General features: G+C 42.4%; 1 protein-coding gene across 1 annotated transcript in view; it reads right to left on the bottom strand.

The window, feature by feature from the left end:
• Nucleotides 1–1,178: 1,178 nt before the first annotated feature.
• SLC35F1 (solute carrier family 35 member F1) overlaps nt 1,179–15,779 on the bottom strand; it is a 182,126-nt gene continuing 167,525 nt past the window's right edge. Inside the window, exon 9 of the mRNA XM_029943216.1 lies at nt 1,179–4,480. Within this exon, the coding sequence (XP_029799076.1) occupies nt 4,256–4,480 (225 nt within the window). The 3' untranslated portion in view covers nt 1,179–4,255. The remainder of the gene's footprint in view (nt 4,481–15,779) is intronic.

Genomic DNA, 15,779 nt, shown 5'->3' with positions numbered 1-15,779 from the left:
ATGGTCCTTGAGTTTGAGCCCTGAGCTGATAGCTCAGAGCCTGGAGCCTGCTTCAGATTCTGTGTCTCCCTCTCTCTCTACCCCTCCCCTACTCATGCTCTGTCTCTCTCTCACTCTCTCGCTCTCAAAAATAAACATTAAAAAAAATACTTTAAAAGGGTCAGTGTGCTGCTATTCCTATTCTCCTAAAAAATGGATGTTTTTCTTTTAAAAATATTTTAATATATAACGCATGTACACAGTCTTTGCAGCTCTTTGATTTTTGAGGTCTGATTGTGAATATACATGACACGAACATGTGAATTTATAGACATCCTCCAGAAGCACTTAAGGGGTTGCTGGTGGCTACAGTTCGTGGATGAGGGACAGTGACGAGATACTGTGTTGGCCCAGAGCAGAGACACAAACAGTCCTGCTTAACAAAGGTTCTGTTCTGGAAGAGTGCTCATCTTTTAAGTATGGCATTGTGCCAAGGGAAGCACACACAGAACTTTGTCCTTTATAGGAAACTGTTTATTGGGGAAAATTGATACTGTTCTCCATGTGTTTTAAATGTGGACTTGGAGGGACGTCTGGTGGCTCAGTCGGTTAAGTGTCCGGCTTCAGCTCGGGTCATGATCTCATGGTTCTGGGTTCAAGCCCCCCATGAGTAAAGCTATAGACAAGATACACAGTTGTGGGGTGCCTGGGTGGCTCAGGCGGTTACGCATCCGGCTTCAGCTCAGGTCATGATCTCATGGTCCGTCGGTTCAAGCCCCGCATTGGGCTCTGTGCTGACAGCTAGCTCAGAGCCTGGAGCCTGTCTTTGGATTCTGTGTCTGCCTCTCTTTCTGACCCTCCCCTGCTCGTGCTGTCTCTCTCTGTCTCTCAAAAATAAATAAAAGACATTAAAAAAAATTAAAAATAAATAAATGTGGGCTTGGAGACTGTAGCTCCTAGCACCTTCTTAAGTACTAAGATAAATAACTAATTTTGCAAATTACAAACGTGCTCACTGTGGCTTTTCAAAGCTCCAGCTCTGACACCAAGTGAGCCCTTCCTAATTTGGAAATATTTTCTTTCTGGTTTTTATTTTGACATGTGCCCTGCTATCTACTCTCATGGCTATTTCTGGCTTCCCCTGGGAGCTCCTTCCACAGTTGTCATAGTGCAGACAAACACTCAAGAAAACCAAGAAGTCGGTGCTTTCATAAAGCATTTATTTTTATTTGAAAACATTATACAGGCATTACATTGCCACAGCCAGTCCATAGGGGAGCATGCAAATATCAAAAATGGAAAGTTTGTTCAACTTATCGGTGTAAATTTCCTTTTTGGTTCATATTTTCCATTTGCAGTGTCTGGATTAGTGTGCTTTGTTATGTGGCCTGACAATAGAATCCTACCCATGGGGTAAAATCTGTACTGGGAGCTAGCCGGGGGACTACTAAATGGTTATAACTCAAAAACAAACCCAAAACAAACAATACTACACGCTTGTCAAAAGGTTAATAGCACGAGTTAGCAATATCTAAACTAAACATTGAAACATTTTCATGGGACACAGTGGTGCAAATGTTTCCATTGCTTGGTCTACCTGGTTGTGTAGTCCAGAGTCTGGAGCTGTGTGACCGAGGCAAGCGCTGTCCCCAGTGCAAGTTTTCACGGAGGGAGTGAGAGCCGGCCCTTCCCGCTGGCGCTAGGGGGACGGAGCTGTGGTCTGCTTACCCAAGCCAACTCTACGCAAGTTGCTAAAGTCTCACTTGTGGAGGAGAGCGTGGTGGTGGGTCGGAAAGTGAGATTTTTGCTGGTGTCTACTGAGGTTATGGTATTACAGAAACGAAAACAACTAGAGTTAATGTTCTACTCCTGCTTCCCGCCGCACTCCTGAAGGACCGACCGGTGTTGTTACATTTATTCTTTGCTATTTTCTTTTGTTTTCCGAAGTGCCAATCTGGAACTCGGATGGTTCATGTTATCAGCCTTTCTAAATGGAGACGAACCAGTGAAGGACCCCAGTGACATGAAAGTCTTGTGCACAAGGACACTGGATGACAAAGCGTATACAGTGAGTTAACCTTAACATTCACACTTGATTTCCATACAATGGAGTCAATTAAAATATCCTAGAAAATAATCCAGACGGCTACTTTTAGCCATAAGTTGGTTGCGGACCTTTTTGAAATTTAAGTTTAAAAAAAAAATTCCCAGTCCACTGAGTTGACTTGGAATATCATTATCCACTTATTTCTCATAAGACTTTACTAAGCGTCTACGAATTAGTGTCATAAAAAATGAATAAGAAAAGACTAAAACATTTGGCTTTAAAATAAATACTAAAAATGCAATAAATCAAGCAAATTATGCCAACCGAAGGAATGTAAACACAAAAATAAAACCACAGTCTTCAAAGGTCTTCAGATCTGAATGGACAAAATATTCTGAGAAAGGTATTTAATTGGTTTAAAAGGTAGCAGAGAGCAGACATTGGCAAGTCGTTTTGACTTGATATAGTTTTAACATCGATATTTTTTTTTCTCCAAAAACAAAACGGATTTCTGAGGGGACTGAACAGAGATGGCCATAAAATCTGCATATCCGCGGAGATCATTTTTCTTCCCCGTCTCTAAGGGCAGGACCCACCCTCTGGGTAGAAGGCAGTCAGAGGGGCCGCCTGGTGCTGACTGCCAGCAGGGGGCGCGTTAGCCTGCCTAGTAATTAGGGCTTGTGTAGGGTGTATCGGAATCCTGACTGGCCTGCAACTCGGCCTCCTTTACAGGGACCCCTCTGGTATTTTGCTTTGTTTGCCCAAGATGCACTGATTTGAATTGCCCACGGTTTCATAAGCATTTATTTCCCCTTTACAACCCTGTGGTCCATCGCGGATCTTTTTGAATGATATTCAAGCCAGCCAAACTTAAAGACTATTTCACATACTGACACATAGAATATATTCCAAATGGCAGATGGTCTATAGTATTTCTTGATTTTTTTTGTGTTTGAAAAAAGAGCTACTTTAAGGGCAACAAAATTAGACTAGTGACATATCCCTCAAAGCCTTATCTGGAAGGACCTGCAATATTCTCTGTATCCCTAAGAATATGGTGTTGCTATATTCCGCTATCGAAGGGATGCCAAATACAACCGAAATCCCAAACTTTTTCATTCATGACATCTTAATCACTACCAAACGGTCAAATCAATCAACTGTTGTCAGAGAGCTCCACATCAGCACCTTGACCTTGTTGGGAGGCTGCACCACCAGTGATACTCCACGAGAGGGGTAGGTTCCATGCTGGTAATGTTTTAAAAAGGGTGTTACCCAAAGAAGAGGGCAGAGGGCCATGGCTTTTTCCAATGCCTTGAACAATTTCCATATTATCACTCAAGAAATCTAGGAATTAAAGGTAAAATCAATACATTTTTGGAAGACAGGATACAGGGAGGGGCAGAAAAATTTAAAATATATAGGTGTATACATATTACCTGAAACACACATGATATTATTTCTGGGGTTTCCTATAAGCCACAGGAATGAAACATTCCTTATCTGATTATTACAGGGACTTTGTTAGCAGAATCATGTGGCACAACGGAAAGGCAATGGCCTGGAGTAGTCTGAGATTGAAATATAAAAAGGCAAAAGTGTTTGTTTTATATCTATTCCTAGAATAGAGAATTATATGGTCAGTTGCCCCTCCCCACAAGGGTCACAGCACAAAATACTTATTGAGCAGGCAATCCAACAGGTAACAGAGGAAACCATTAGCCACCAGGTCCCTAGGATAAGGAGACTTCTCGGGGTGGAGCTCCTGTGGCATGCAGCACTCATATCGACTGTGCAAAAAAATAAAGTATGATTCTTAAAAAGTGACTTGCCATAGAAAAGTGGGATTTATGTTAACGACATGTGGGTCTGGCAATAGTTCTCATCAGGAGTACAAAACAGTCTCCTGAAAGTTAGTGTAATAACAGTAACAATAATAATACAAATAATAATAATACTTGCTTTTAATTCAAAAGTTTTCACAGTAATTAATGCAGAAGGGTTGTGATCAGGACACACACTAGCTAGGCATCTCTCTAAGTCAGGTGGATCGGAGCCTGTATCTGTGGCGATGTTCAGCTCGTACCTTTTACAGGCTTTCGGATTCGCTACCTTGCAGTCCACCTGTGTAAACCGCACCTAATAAATACCTTTCTCTATGTACAATACAGAGATGAAGGGCAACGCATGGCCTCTGAGTTGACCGCAGTGGGCAGGGAGGGCCTCGTCCTAGGCCATGCGGACGTGGGGCTCCTCTTCAGTCTCCTGGCCCAGGCTGGTGTAGGTGACCGAAGGCTCCACCTGAGCAGCGCTCGGTAAGTCCACAACAGGTCCCGAAGGATTGCGGAACTGCTTGTACACCCGGGGGTCCTGGGCTGTGTACGTGGAGGTGGAGGAGTAGAGCACCAGCCCGATGAGGATGGTGAAGAAGGACAGGAGGTACAGTCCTGAAAACTAGGTAACACAACAGCAGAGTCACCAAGCAGTCAGAGCAGAACCATTTCCACATTAATGAGGCATAGAGGGAGGAGAGCAGAGCATTCCTTCCCGGGACAAGCGGCTTGATGAGTTGGCCAATGCTCTTGATGGAAAGTGAATGTTCTCTTCCTAAACTGGCTTGGTCTTATTGATTCTGCCTACCTTTTTTCTCAGCTCTGCAGTGAACACAGAGGAACACTTAGCTAATTGTCCCTAAAGTGCCAGTCTGAGTACCTGATGTGGTAGAGCTTGTTAAGCACAAATTAAAGTAAGTTAAAGGCAAAAAAAACCACACAACAACCCCACACAAAAACCGCCAAACTCCAATATCACTCAACAAAGCAGTTGTTGATGGCTTCATTAAACCCAGAAGATATAGAGATATTCCATTTAAGGTTGTAATGAAGCCATAAATACCAAACCCCTCCCTGACATAACTGTATGGCACTCTTATTGTGCCTTAATCCGATTCAGACACTATTTGGCTCCCCCGTGGGAACGGTTATTGACTAAAAGTAACTATCTTTGCAAGAACAGATTATCCTTGGATGGGAAGAAACACTATAACATTCTATTCTTGCTCTACTAATCTGAAAACAACCAAGCATCATCCTGTTTATATAGCATCGTGCTTCCTAAAGTGTTTGCTTGACAATTCATAGCTATTTGAGAAAGAGAGGGGGAAAAAAAGAAAATACTGGCTTGTACAAGTGCTCAAGAATTTATATATGCTTTTGAAAAATCACAACTTCTGGACCTTCTTGAGTCGTTACACTGGAGGTAGTTGCTTGAGTAATTACTGGGCAAGAGGAAGGCAACAACCCAGGTGTGGCCATTTCTAGTTTATTCTTTCCTTCCTTCAACTAATAGTTTTTTGCATGCCCTTCTTTAAAGTAAGTTGCAAGCCTATAATCCTTAAAAGACAGCTACAATAGAAAAGTCAGTCAGGAAAAGGGCTCCAGGAAGACAGCCCCCAGGCTAAGAGCCCCTGCTACGGCGGTGGCTTTTATTTTTGCTTCCATTTTTTCTCCCCCCTCTGCTACTGTTCCTCCTTGACTCTTCCCTTTCTCTGTCTCCTCCTCCTCCTCCTCTCTCCCTCCTTCCCTCTCTTTTTAGCAACACAAGGGTAGCCAAGATTACAGACCATTTTCTTTTTTTTTATGTTTATTTTTTTATTTTGAGAGAGAGTGCAAGTGTGGGAGGGGCTGAGAGAAAGGGAGACACACAGTCTGAAGCAGGCTCCAGGCTCTGCGCTGTCACTGCAGAGCCCAACTAGGGGGTCGAACTCATGAACTGTGAGATCAGGACCTGAGCCAAAGTCAGACGCTTAACCAACTGAGTCAACCAGGTGCCCCCAGACCATTTTCTGATTGTCTTTCTAGACTATTCCTCACCCTGTCTTTTAATTCCTTTATTCCTCACGTTCAAAACCATATCATAATCCTTCCTCAGATGGATTTATAGACTAGACTCAGCTTCTAACAGCTTCACTTAATTAACCTGAAACAATTCTGTTCTTCCCAGTGAAAAGAAATGTGCTTTATTCTTCGATTCACAAATTTGTTGGCAAAATGAAATAGGAGGAAAAGAAGACCACTCAGGACTGTTGTAGGTGATCTCAGCGAACCTATTTACTCCCAAACTTGCTTCCTGAAATTCTGCATTCGAGAGCTGCAGTCTTTACCTGAAATCGGTTTGTTCCCAACTTTATAATCACTTCAACTATTTCATTAATGACTTCCATTTTCAAACTCCACTCACGTGTCCCTAGTTTCAAGTGAAGAGCCTTGCAGGTCTTAGGTGTGAGCCAGCCTCTGTGCGGCAGACGGAGGCAGAGATTACCAAAGGGGCCTCTAGGGTTAGGACTGCTTTCTAACCACAGACTGGATTCCAATCCTAGCTCTGCTACTTTCTAGCTGTCATTTTGGACAAGTAGGTTAACCTTCTCAGGTTCTGTAAGGACGCAGGTCTGAAACTGACTCCATGAGACAATTGAAGGGCACAGTTGCCCAAGGCAGGAGGGAGCACCCTTGTAACACCCAATCAGGAAAGGCCAGCTAACACCTTTAACATGTCTAAGGGTGGCCCTAAAGATGGAGGCTAAGACTAGTCACGCCCTACCTGAGGGTCCTGGGCCCACTCTGTGATTGGTCAATACTCTAAATGTTGTGATTGGGTCCCGCCAAAAGTAACAAGTACTCTAGGCAATGTGAATGGTTAAACCTGCTGTCAATAATATTGTATAATAAAAATTGGATCACTGTACCTGTGTCACAATTTCCTGTAACTCCCCCTTCCCAAACTCGTGAAAGCCCTGCCCCACCTTTGTTCGGGGCTCTCAGCACAGATCCACCACGCCGGTAAAGTCTGTGAGCCCGAGTTTAGGCCCCGGCGAGCCTAAGCCCGTAATAAAGCCCTTTGCTTTTGCATGCGTGCTTCGGCCTCCCTGGTAGTCTCTGGCTTTTGGGGGCGATATTAAAATCTGGGTACAACAGTTCAAGTTACCTTATCAGTAAAGTGGGGGTAATAATTGTACCAGCCATATAGAGTGGCTGTAAAGATAAAACTAGATAAAGCATATAAAGCACTTACCCAACACCTGCCTCACAACAAACATTCAGTTCATGTTACCTTGTTGTCATTATTACTGTTTTGTCATTATTGTTTACAGCATTATCTTATATTCAATGATCATATATGTAACACTTTTATGTAATCATTGATTAAATTGCCTTTCTCCCTTAACTACGGGACTGCCTTTCTTGACCAGTGTCAAGTACGGAACCTGGCACAGGATAGGCATCCACTAAGTGTTATTTGTTCTTCGTTTTTATTTTGAATGAGTGAATGAATTTAATTACGGTGAAGTGTCAGACTAAAGAAACAAACAATAAAAAGTCAGCTTGTTCCAGGGGTTTACTTCACATTTTTTAACTTTAAACTTGATAATCCAATGTCCTTTTTTTTTTTTAAGAGGGAAAGAAAGAGAGTGAGAGGGAGAGAGCAGCATGAGCAGGGCAGGGGCAGAGAGTCAGGGGGACAGAATCCCAGGCAGGCTCTACAGTGTCAGCACTCGGAGTCTGACACGGCGTTCTGTCTCACAAACTGTGACATCATGACCTGAGCCAAAATCAAGAGTTGGATGTCAGCCACCTGACCCACCCACAGGCCCCTCCAGTGTCGTTTCTCGTACATAAAATGGCAAGCAGAAACTCGTTGAAAGGGAAGTCATAGGATTGACCCTTAATCATTAACTCCAAAAGTCATCTTCAAATCTGGGGTCAGTCAGGGGAGAACGAAAAGACAACGATTTGGGAGGGACAATGCCAGAGTCTGTGTAGAAGAGGGGGGCTGCTGTTAGGTGGACTGACACACGAGGTTTCATAGAGTCCGGGTGGAAAAGACTTGGCAGTGTAGGGAAGGGAGAGGAAAGGATCTCACGGAAGGTATCCTGCAAGTAGGATTTGAATTCCTCTCAACTTCCAGTTTCAGTTTCCCATAGTCTGACTTGATCCGTATGACAAATACTTAAACATTCCTCTTTGTAAAGCTAATGCTTTTGCCATTGTAGGAATGAACACCCAAATCAGCCCTTTTCTGCACATAGAACCATCAAGTGGAATGATAAATCCCCTCCACAGTGTTTTCCTGGGACATAGCTTCAGAACGACAGCACATATTTTACTTCCAAAGCATATCCATTTAATTTATCCAGAGTTCATCCTAAAACTGTTCAAACTATAGATAGCATGGGAGTTTATATGACAGAGACACCTTGGAAGGCACCCAAGAAATTTTATTAATAGATGGTAGAGGAAGTCTTATTTAGCACACAAGCCCAAAATGAGAACAGAAAGACATACATTATGATTAATCTGGATAAATACTGAATATTAGAAACAATGACAAAGGTTAAAAGTAAGAAAGAAGTTCTTTTTTTTTTCTCTTTATAGACTGACTGAAAAAAGAAAACTGAATCAGGGTACCTAATGGGCTGATTCCCAGGTTTGGATGCTACATGTATCCTGAGACAGCCTTCTTTTAAAGAAACCAATCAGTCAGACAAAGATTCTGTATATTCTAGGCTGCTTAACTTATTTGCTGCCAAGGAATACTCATGCCTAGTTGCCTAGGCAAAGAGAGCTAGGACCGCTCTGGGCACCATAGGAGACCCGAAAGCCATCTCCGAGTCATACACAAGGTCAGGTGCTGGAGGAGGCTTGCTGTTCCCATTGAGGAGCACAGGCTGCTGTCTGGAGTGTACTTCGTGGTCCTCCCCCAGCCAACTGCAGCCCGGCACAAGACGTTTATGTTCCGTGCTGCAGACACACTTCTACGTTCATTGTATCCGACTTGGAGCTTTGAGAAGCTGAGAAAGAGGGTCTGCATCAGCACCATTGTGCTGCACACAGTGTTTTCTTCACTGCTGTCTTTCCCCATCCTGCTGGGTCTCTTTGCTAATAAGGGTCAGAAAGCCCTCGGTGTACACGAGAATGCCTGTGTTTGCTTAAAGCAATTTGACTGGAACACAAGCCATTGTCCAGAAGGGGGTGTCTTGGAAGACTGATGGTAAAACTATACAGAGTTCCTCAATCTCCAACTAGGGATTAAACCTACTTCCAGCCAGCTGGCATCTCAGTATGATTACTATTTAGCTAATGGGACCTTCAACAACAAATTTTCATTTTGGCTGTGGTATTAAACATCTAAGCAGAGTTTTAATAAACTAATGACTCTAATGAGTCTTAAGCCTACACAAGTAGAAAACCACGTGGTTTGAAAGCCATTTCAAACTACATTTATGAATATACCAAACTAGAATAGGTGAGGAAGAGGGCAATTTTCAAGGGCATCTTTCATTTTCTAGCTTGACCAAAAAGATGCAGGTGTGAGCAGAGAAGAACATGTGCAATCCTCTGAAAGGCATAAGATTTCCAGGATGAAGAGACTCTGGATGGAAGCTCTACATTTACTGAATTTATGTAGCAACCTCTTGTATATGATGGGTCTGCCTTTTCCTTCTTTCCTGGGGATTGCACTTATGGTGCATGATTCTATGTAATGTGGCTTCTGTAAGGTTCCTGATGTGGGGCTCTGGTCATTTTTGCTCAGTGACTGCACTTAGGCCTATAGATGATCAGAACTAACTTTTATTTAATATATAATACAAAGTTAAAAGATTCTTTTAGTTCTTACAGGGAGATATATGGCACTTCTAGCTCCAGGAAAAAATGATTCAATGGAAAAAAGAAATGGTGTCACTTGTGATTTGTAGAAGAAAGACCTGGAAAAGAGTAGCTAGTGAGGTTTCCTAGGAAACTGGGGTACAGGGAAATGAGATTTGGGTAAAGCTCCTGGCGTTATCTGACCAAAAAAAGAGAGATTTAAATTTAGATCCAATTTAGATCTAACTTGGAGAGCCAAGGAACCTCAGAGAAATTCAGCTGGAAGGAGGGAGAAAATAAGGTCAAACTAGAAAGAAAAGAGATACAGGTAAAGAAAATTTCTCAACAGCCAGGAAGAAAGGGGACTGTGTATAACTGGAAACCCTAAAAAGCAGTAACTCTTTTCTAAATTATCCACCCAGCATGTATACTTTCTGTGTCTCTCATTTTTTTGTGCACACACACACACATACATACACACACCCGTGAACCATTACTGTTGACCTGATAGGACCTGCCTTCTGAACTTTCCTTGAAAGAAGCTGAGTAGGTGAGAGAACACTGTCCCTGAAGCCTTCTCATGTATGGTCGGTGAGCAAAGGACAACATTTTCAAACCCTCATGTGTTCCCAAGCAGATCTATGAACTATGGAGGGAGGAAATACCAATATGTCAGGCCATGCCTTAAGTTGAAGGCATTATTGCTAAAATTTAAAAAGACCTATTATCTTGTCCCAGCTGGATGCAAGTCTACTGTTGAAAGAGGCATTCCACTTGAAAGCATGATAATGGTAAGAGTTGAAAGTGGTTTGGGACTGCTGCATAAGGAAGCTGCTTACAAATGAATTTAAGGATATTCTTAAGTGTCCTTACACATGGCTTTTCACATATACAAAGGGTAGCAAAAGATATGTGGCTACAATAATGATTTCCTTTCCAGTTCTTGTTTAAGTTTACTTTTTTTTTAAAGTGTATTTATTTATTTTGAGGGAGGGGGAGGAGCAGAGAGAGAAAGACAGAGAGAGAGAGAGAGAGAGAGAGAGAGAGAGAGAGAGAGAATCCCAAGCAGGCTTCATGCTCAGTGTGGAGTCCAATGCAGGGCTCAGTGTCACAACTGTGAGATTATGACCTGATCCAAAATCAAGGGTCAGATGCTTACCTGACTGAGCTACACAGGCACCCCCAAGTTTATTCTTTTAAAAGGATACAGATGTAATTAAGCCACATTTTTAACTTGTTAGCAGAAAATACCTAGGAAGGTAGAGTCTGGGAATGTGCAAACGTAGTAGTTGCTTCAGAAGTCAATGCAACCATGGGTAAGTAACAATAAAGGGCAGTGACTGGTCATTCCCAAGGTTAGACAGCACAGGCTGTGAGGTTCAAGTGTGAGGTTCAAAAGCTGTTGGGAAGAATTTCCATGCAGGGAGATGACCTGGCAATTTCAGTAACAAGTCATGCTTGGAAAATGAGACTTTTAGTTAAATTTGTGAAAACTCTCCTGAATGATCTGCAATGTAAAACAGTATATTTTCCCCTGTACTTCTATAGTCTGTGATATAAAATGCACATATAAAGTTAGATCAACTGGCACATTTCATCAAGAGTCTAGACTGAGAACAAATAAATCAGCCCATTTTGGTCCCAACAGAAACCCAGATTACACAATTTGGAGATTCTAGGTTCCACACTACTTTAAAGATTCATCAGTGACTAAGCAATGCAAAATGCCAGTGAGGAGTGAATCACAATGAAGTACAACGCTGCCATAGTGAAGTTTTTAAATCCAAATATTATAGGTTGAGAAAACTGGTTTTTATAACTAAAGGGGGCGTCCAAGGTCTCTTCGATTCCCACTTGATATGTGAATTGAAGGGTGGGCCCTTTGGGCAACAACCCATCAGCTGAGTGTCCTGGGGTGGAAGTGAGTGGACAGCTCACCAAGGACAACGCTTCTCTCAGCTGCTGTGTGTGTCTCAGGGGGTTGGGGATCACACCTTGAGCTTAGGAGTGCCATGGTGGGGGCAGAAGCGCCGGGGAGGCTGGTTCTGGCTGCGCAGGCGGTAAGCCATGGCCTCGTTGGGTTCCTGTGAGGAAAGGCTCTCCCCTGTTCCTGATTTATTGCTTCTGGGTCTGAGCCAGTTGCTATTCGGGGCAAGGCAACTAGACAGACTTGGCTCCACTGAAATGCCAACATAAACAAGTTGATGCTTGGCCTCCTAATTTTGGCTCTGCACTAAACTAACAAGATCATTTTTATTAAGAGTATTGAAAATGCAAGAGTTTGTCTTCTGCATTTACTGAACTGAAAATAAACTGCCTGGAGAGGCCAGAGCTTTTTCAAGTTCTTTAGAACTGCCTTATTGTTGTTTGTCTCCTACCCTTGCCTCCTCTTATTCCTCCTCGTTCTCTTTTGACCTCATTCCTTTTTATTTTTTTTTAAAAAAAAGGTCCAAATCTCTCTGGCTAAATATTGCACTATTTCATTCTTCTAAGTCATAAGTCATAGCATGGGAAAATACCAAATGTGGGCATGGCACACAATCTACTGACAAACACCAAAATCGGTTGTTTCCAGAGACCAACTGTACTGATCTCAATTCTTCCTTCCCCATCCTTTCTCCAGAAGATATAGAAAATAATCCCAAATTCTTGCTAATCTAATAAAGACAGAAAATAAATCAAGGAGTGCCTCGGTCAAAATGCCAAATGGTCTTGTTATCTATTTCAGCAAACCAAGGAACTGCAAAGATTGACATACTCGGAGAACAACTTATCCTCCAAACATCATGCTGTTAAGCAGAGAAGCAGCAAACAGGGCCCTGACACTGTCACAGGGCAAGGCTGTGTCCCGCACTGCTAGCCCAGTTCGGTTTATAAAGCCTTCTGTTTGATTTGCAAAACCAATTCATCTGGCAGTATAATTTGTGCAGCCAATCACATCTAAGGCCATAAGGGTTCTTTTACGGGCAAATATCTTCCCCTGTGAGTAATTTCACACATGAGTACAGCAACAGGGAGCTAAAAATGGATTTCTGACATTATCTTTTATATGACAAACAGACACTTTCACTTGCTTTGATGAACTGATAGAAATCCTCATTCATGCAGATTTCTATACTCTGTAGTCCAGCAAAGAAGACCAGAATAGCCAAGCCAGGAGTGGGATAAAAGGGGCCTACTCTGTGGGAGTGTTTCATTATAGGCTCAATTACAACAAAGGCCATTAGATGCCTCATTTATGTCACCATTCTGCGCTTCCTTCTTCTTATCACGAGTCAAAAAGGGATTGCATTTGTGGGTGAGGGACACAGAGGAATGGCCTGCACTCCCACGTTCCTTCAGACTCCTGCGTCATCAGGTATCTATTTTCCCTCCATGCATCACAAGGGTGCCCATGAGGCTGGAGTGATTTTACAGGAGACTGAGTTTGAAAGCCAGTGAAACACACTTAGTTTATAGAAGTGGTAGTGTTGCAGCTCAACTTATGTCAAAGAACTCCTGTTCCATTACGATTATGGGTGTGGCACCCTGTCCTACTTCCCCTAGTGATCCACTAATAAAATTTTTTCTTCCTGTTTCTGCACCATTTTGCTCTACTGATCTAAAAGTCTTAGCTCCAAAGGGAGGAAGGTTTCTACCAGGAGACTCAACAATGATTCCATTGAATTAAAAGTGCTTTGGGCTTTTGGGCTCTTTGTGCTTCTCAATTAACAGAGAAGAGAGTTCTCTTTGCGATGTTGGCTGGGGTGAATAATTTGGGTTTCCCAGGGAATTGGGGTGCACTTCATGATGAAGGTAAAGAATAAAATGGCTGGAATACAGGGGATCCCTAGGCATTCTTTAGTATCACTATGTCCTGTGATTACAGATAATGGGAAACTTCAACAACCCAGTCCAGGCACTAATGGGCCCAGACTCTTCAGGAATGAAGGCTGGATCACTGAACCCCAGCCTACCCTGTCCCTCCTAGAGACAGACAGAGAAAGATACACAAACACGCACATGTCCTATTGGTTCTATGTCTTTGGAGAACACTAATACAACTGACAAAAGGAAAATCTGTTGTACTAAAGGTCTTAATGCTGATATAAACCTTTCATAACAATTTCTCTCCATGGCAAGTTTTAGAAATGGAGTGTTTAATGATATTTTCCAGGGAATATATCATTGTAAAGCGGTACCTCACAGAATGAGCTCTCATCAGAATGGTGGGGTTTGCATCTGTTTGCCACTTTCTTGCTCTATGCCACTTGTCATATGGGGTTGTGAGCATTAAATGAGGTGTGTGTGTGTGTGTGTGTGTGTGTGTGTGTGTGTGTGTGAAACTTCTCATAATATGTATATTTCATAACATATATTCCATAAATATATATTGTATGAAATTTTCGGTGCAGTTCTTGGCACATAGTAAATGTTCAATAAATGTCAGCTATTGTTAGTTTTACATCACAAAGAGTAAATGCTAAAGCACAGATAGATTTGAAAATTTTCCTCAATAGTTCTTTCTGAAAAGGTCAGAATGAATCAAATTGAATTGCAAATGCATTTATGAAATTGGCAACTTAAAAGAAGAGCACAGCAATCAATCTATCTTGAGTGGAAGGCTTTTTTTGTCAATGCAAATAATAAAACCCTTGGTTTATAGACTCAGTGTTTGAACTTATTTTCATGTTGAGCTTTCTTACAATGATGTGTAATTACATAAGTCACAGGAATCCTCATAAGTTTCAATTCTGCTTTACTTTATTAATTTAGAGCAACCACCCCCTGCCAGCACAAACCGTCTTTGAGAATCCCCAAGTATATGTATGTTTGGCAATTAATTTCCTTCCTCAGTGTGGTAGGCTGGAAAGTGGCCCCTGAATGTACATCCACACCTTAATACCTGGGACTTTTGAATGTTAATTACTTCATTTGAAAAAGGGTCTTTGCAGATATGACTAAGTTAAAGATTTTGAGGTGATAGATTATCCTGCGTGCTATAGGTTGAATTGTGTCCACCCCTCTAAATATGTATTCTGGAGCCATGACCCCCAATGTGTCTTATATTTGGAGATGGAGCCTCTATGGAAGTAATTAAGGTTAAATGAGGTCATAAAGGTGAATTAGTGGACTAGTGTCCTTGCGAGACACCTGAGAGCTCTCTCTCACCTCCCCTACCTCTGTATATATATACACATGGAGAAATGGCCGAGTGAAGACAGAGTGAGAAGGTAGACGTCTATAAGTCAGGAGGAGAGCTTTTATCAGAAACTGAACCCTGCTGGACCCTGATCTTGAATTTCCAGCTTCCAGATGTGAGAAATAAATTTCTGCTGTTTAAGCCACCCAGCTTGTGAGATTTTGTTATGGCAACATGAGCACACGCTAATATAGCTGGGTTCAGGTGGGCCCTGAATGCAATCACATGTATCTTATGAGAGGGAGGCATAGGGAGATGTTAGACACACAGAGAAGAAGGGTACGTGAAGACAGAGCAGAGATTTAAAGGTGCTCCCCTTAAAGACTGTAGTGATGTGTAGCCATAAGCCAAGGTAAGAAGGCAGCCACAGCAGCTGGAAGAGGTATCAAACAGATTCCTGCCAAGAGACTCTGGATGGAGCATAACTGCTGAATTTTGGCCAGGTATACAGTACATGTTGGATGGCTAGTTGGTGCGGGCACACCCCGAATGTCCCTGTTAATCACTATCTTGAAAATGTAGAGATCTTGTCCTCCCTCTCTGTTCCCAGCAAGCAGAATGTGTTGTTCAGTGTTCATGGTCAGGGGCTTTGGAGGTGGCCAAACTGGAGCATCCCCCCCACAAATGAAGAGTGTCCAGGTGGCATGCCTTGATGTTTTGGAAATACTGGCCCTGCAAGGAGGGAAAGTTCTGGGTTAGGCTTAGAGTCTGCTGGGGTGCAGCTGCACAACACTTGACGTGGTTTTTGGTCTTCTGGCCCTCAGAACTATGAGAGAATAAATTTCTGTAGTTTTAAGCCACAAAGTGTGTGGTAATCTGTTACAGCAGCCATGTAGAATGAATAGACTCAGCAATGAATTATTTATTCAGTAACTTAGCTTAACTGTGAGCTGACACCCTAGTTATCTCTTCACTGTCCATCCATACA

The sequence above is a fragment of the Suricata suricatta genome, chromosome 7 (genome assembly GCF_006229205.1).
Source record: "Suricata suricatta isolate VVHF042 chromosome 7, meerkat_22Aug2017_6uvM2_HiC, whole genome shotgun sequence".
Classification (NCBI taxonomy): domain Eukaryota; kingdom Metazoa; phylum Chordata; class Mammalia; order Carnivora; family Herpestidae; genus Suricata; species Suricata suricatta.
The sequence above is the reverse complement of the archived record's forward strand: the minus strand, read 5'-3'. Positions and strand labels throughout refer to the sequence as shown.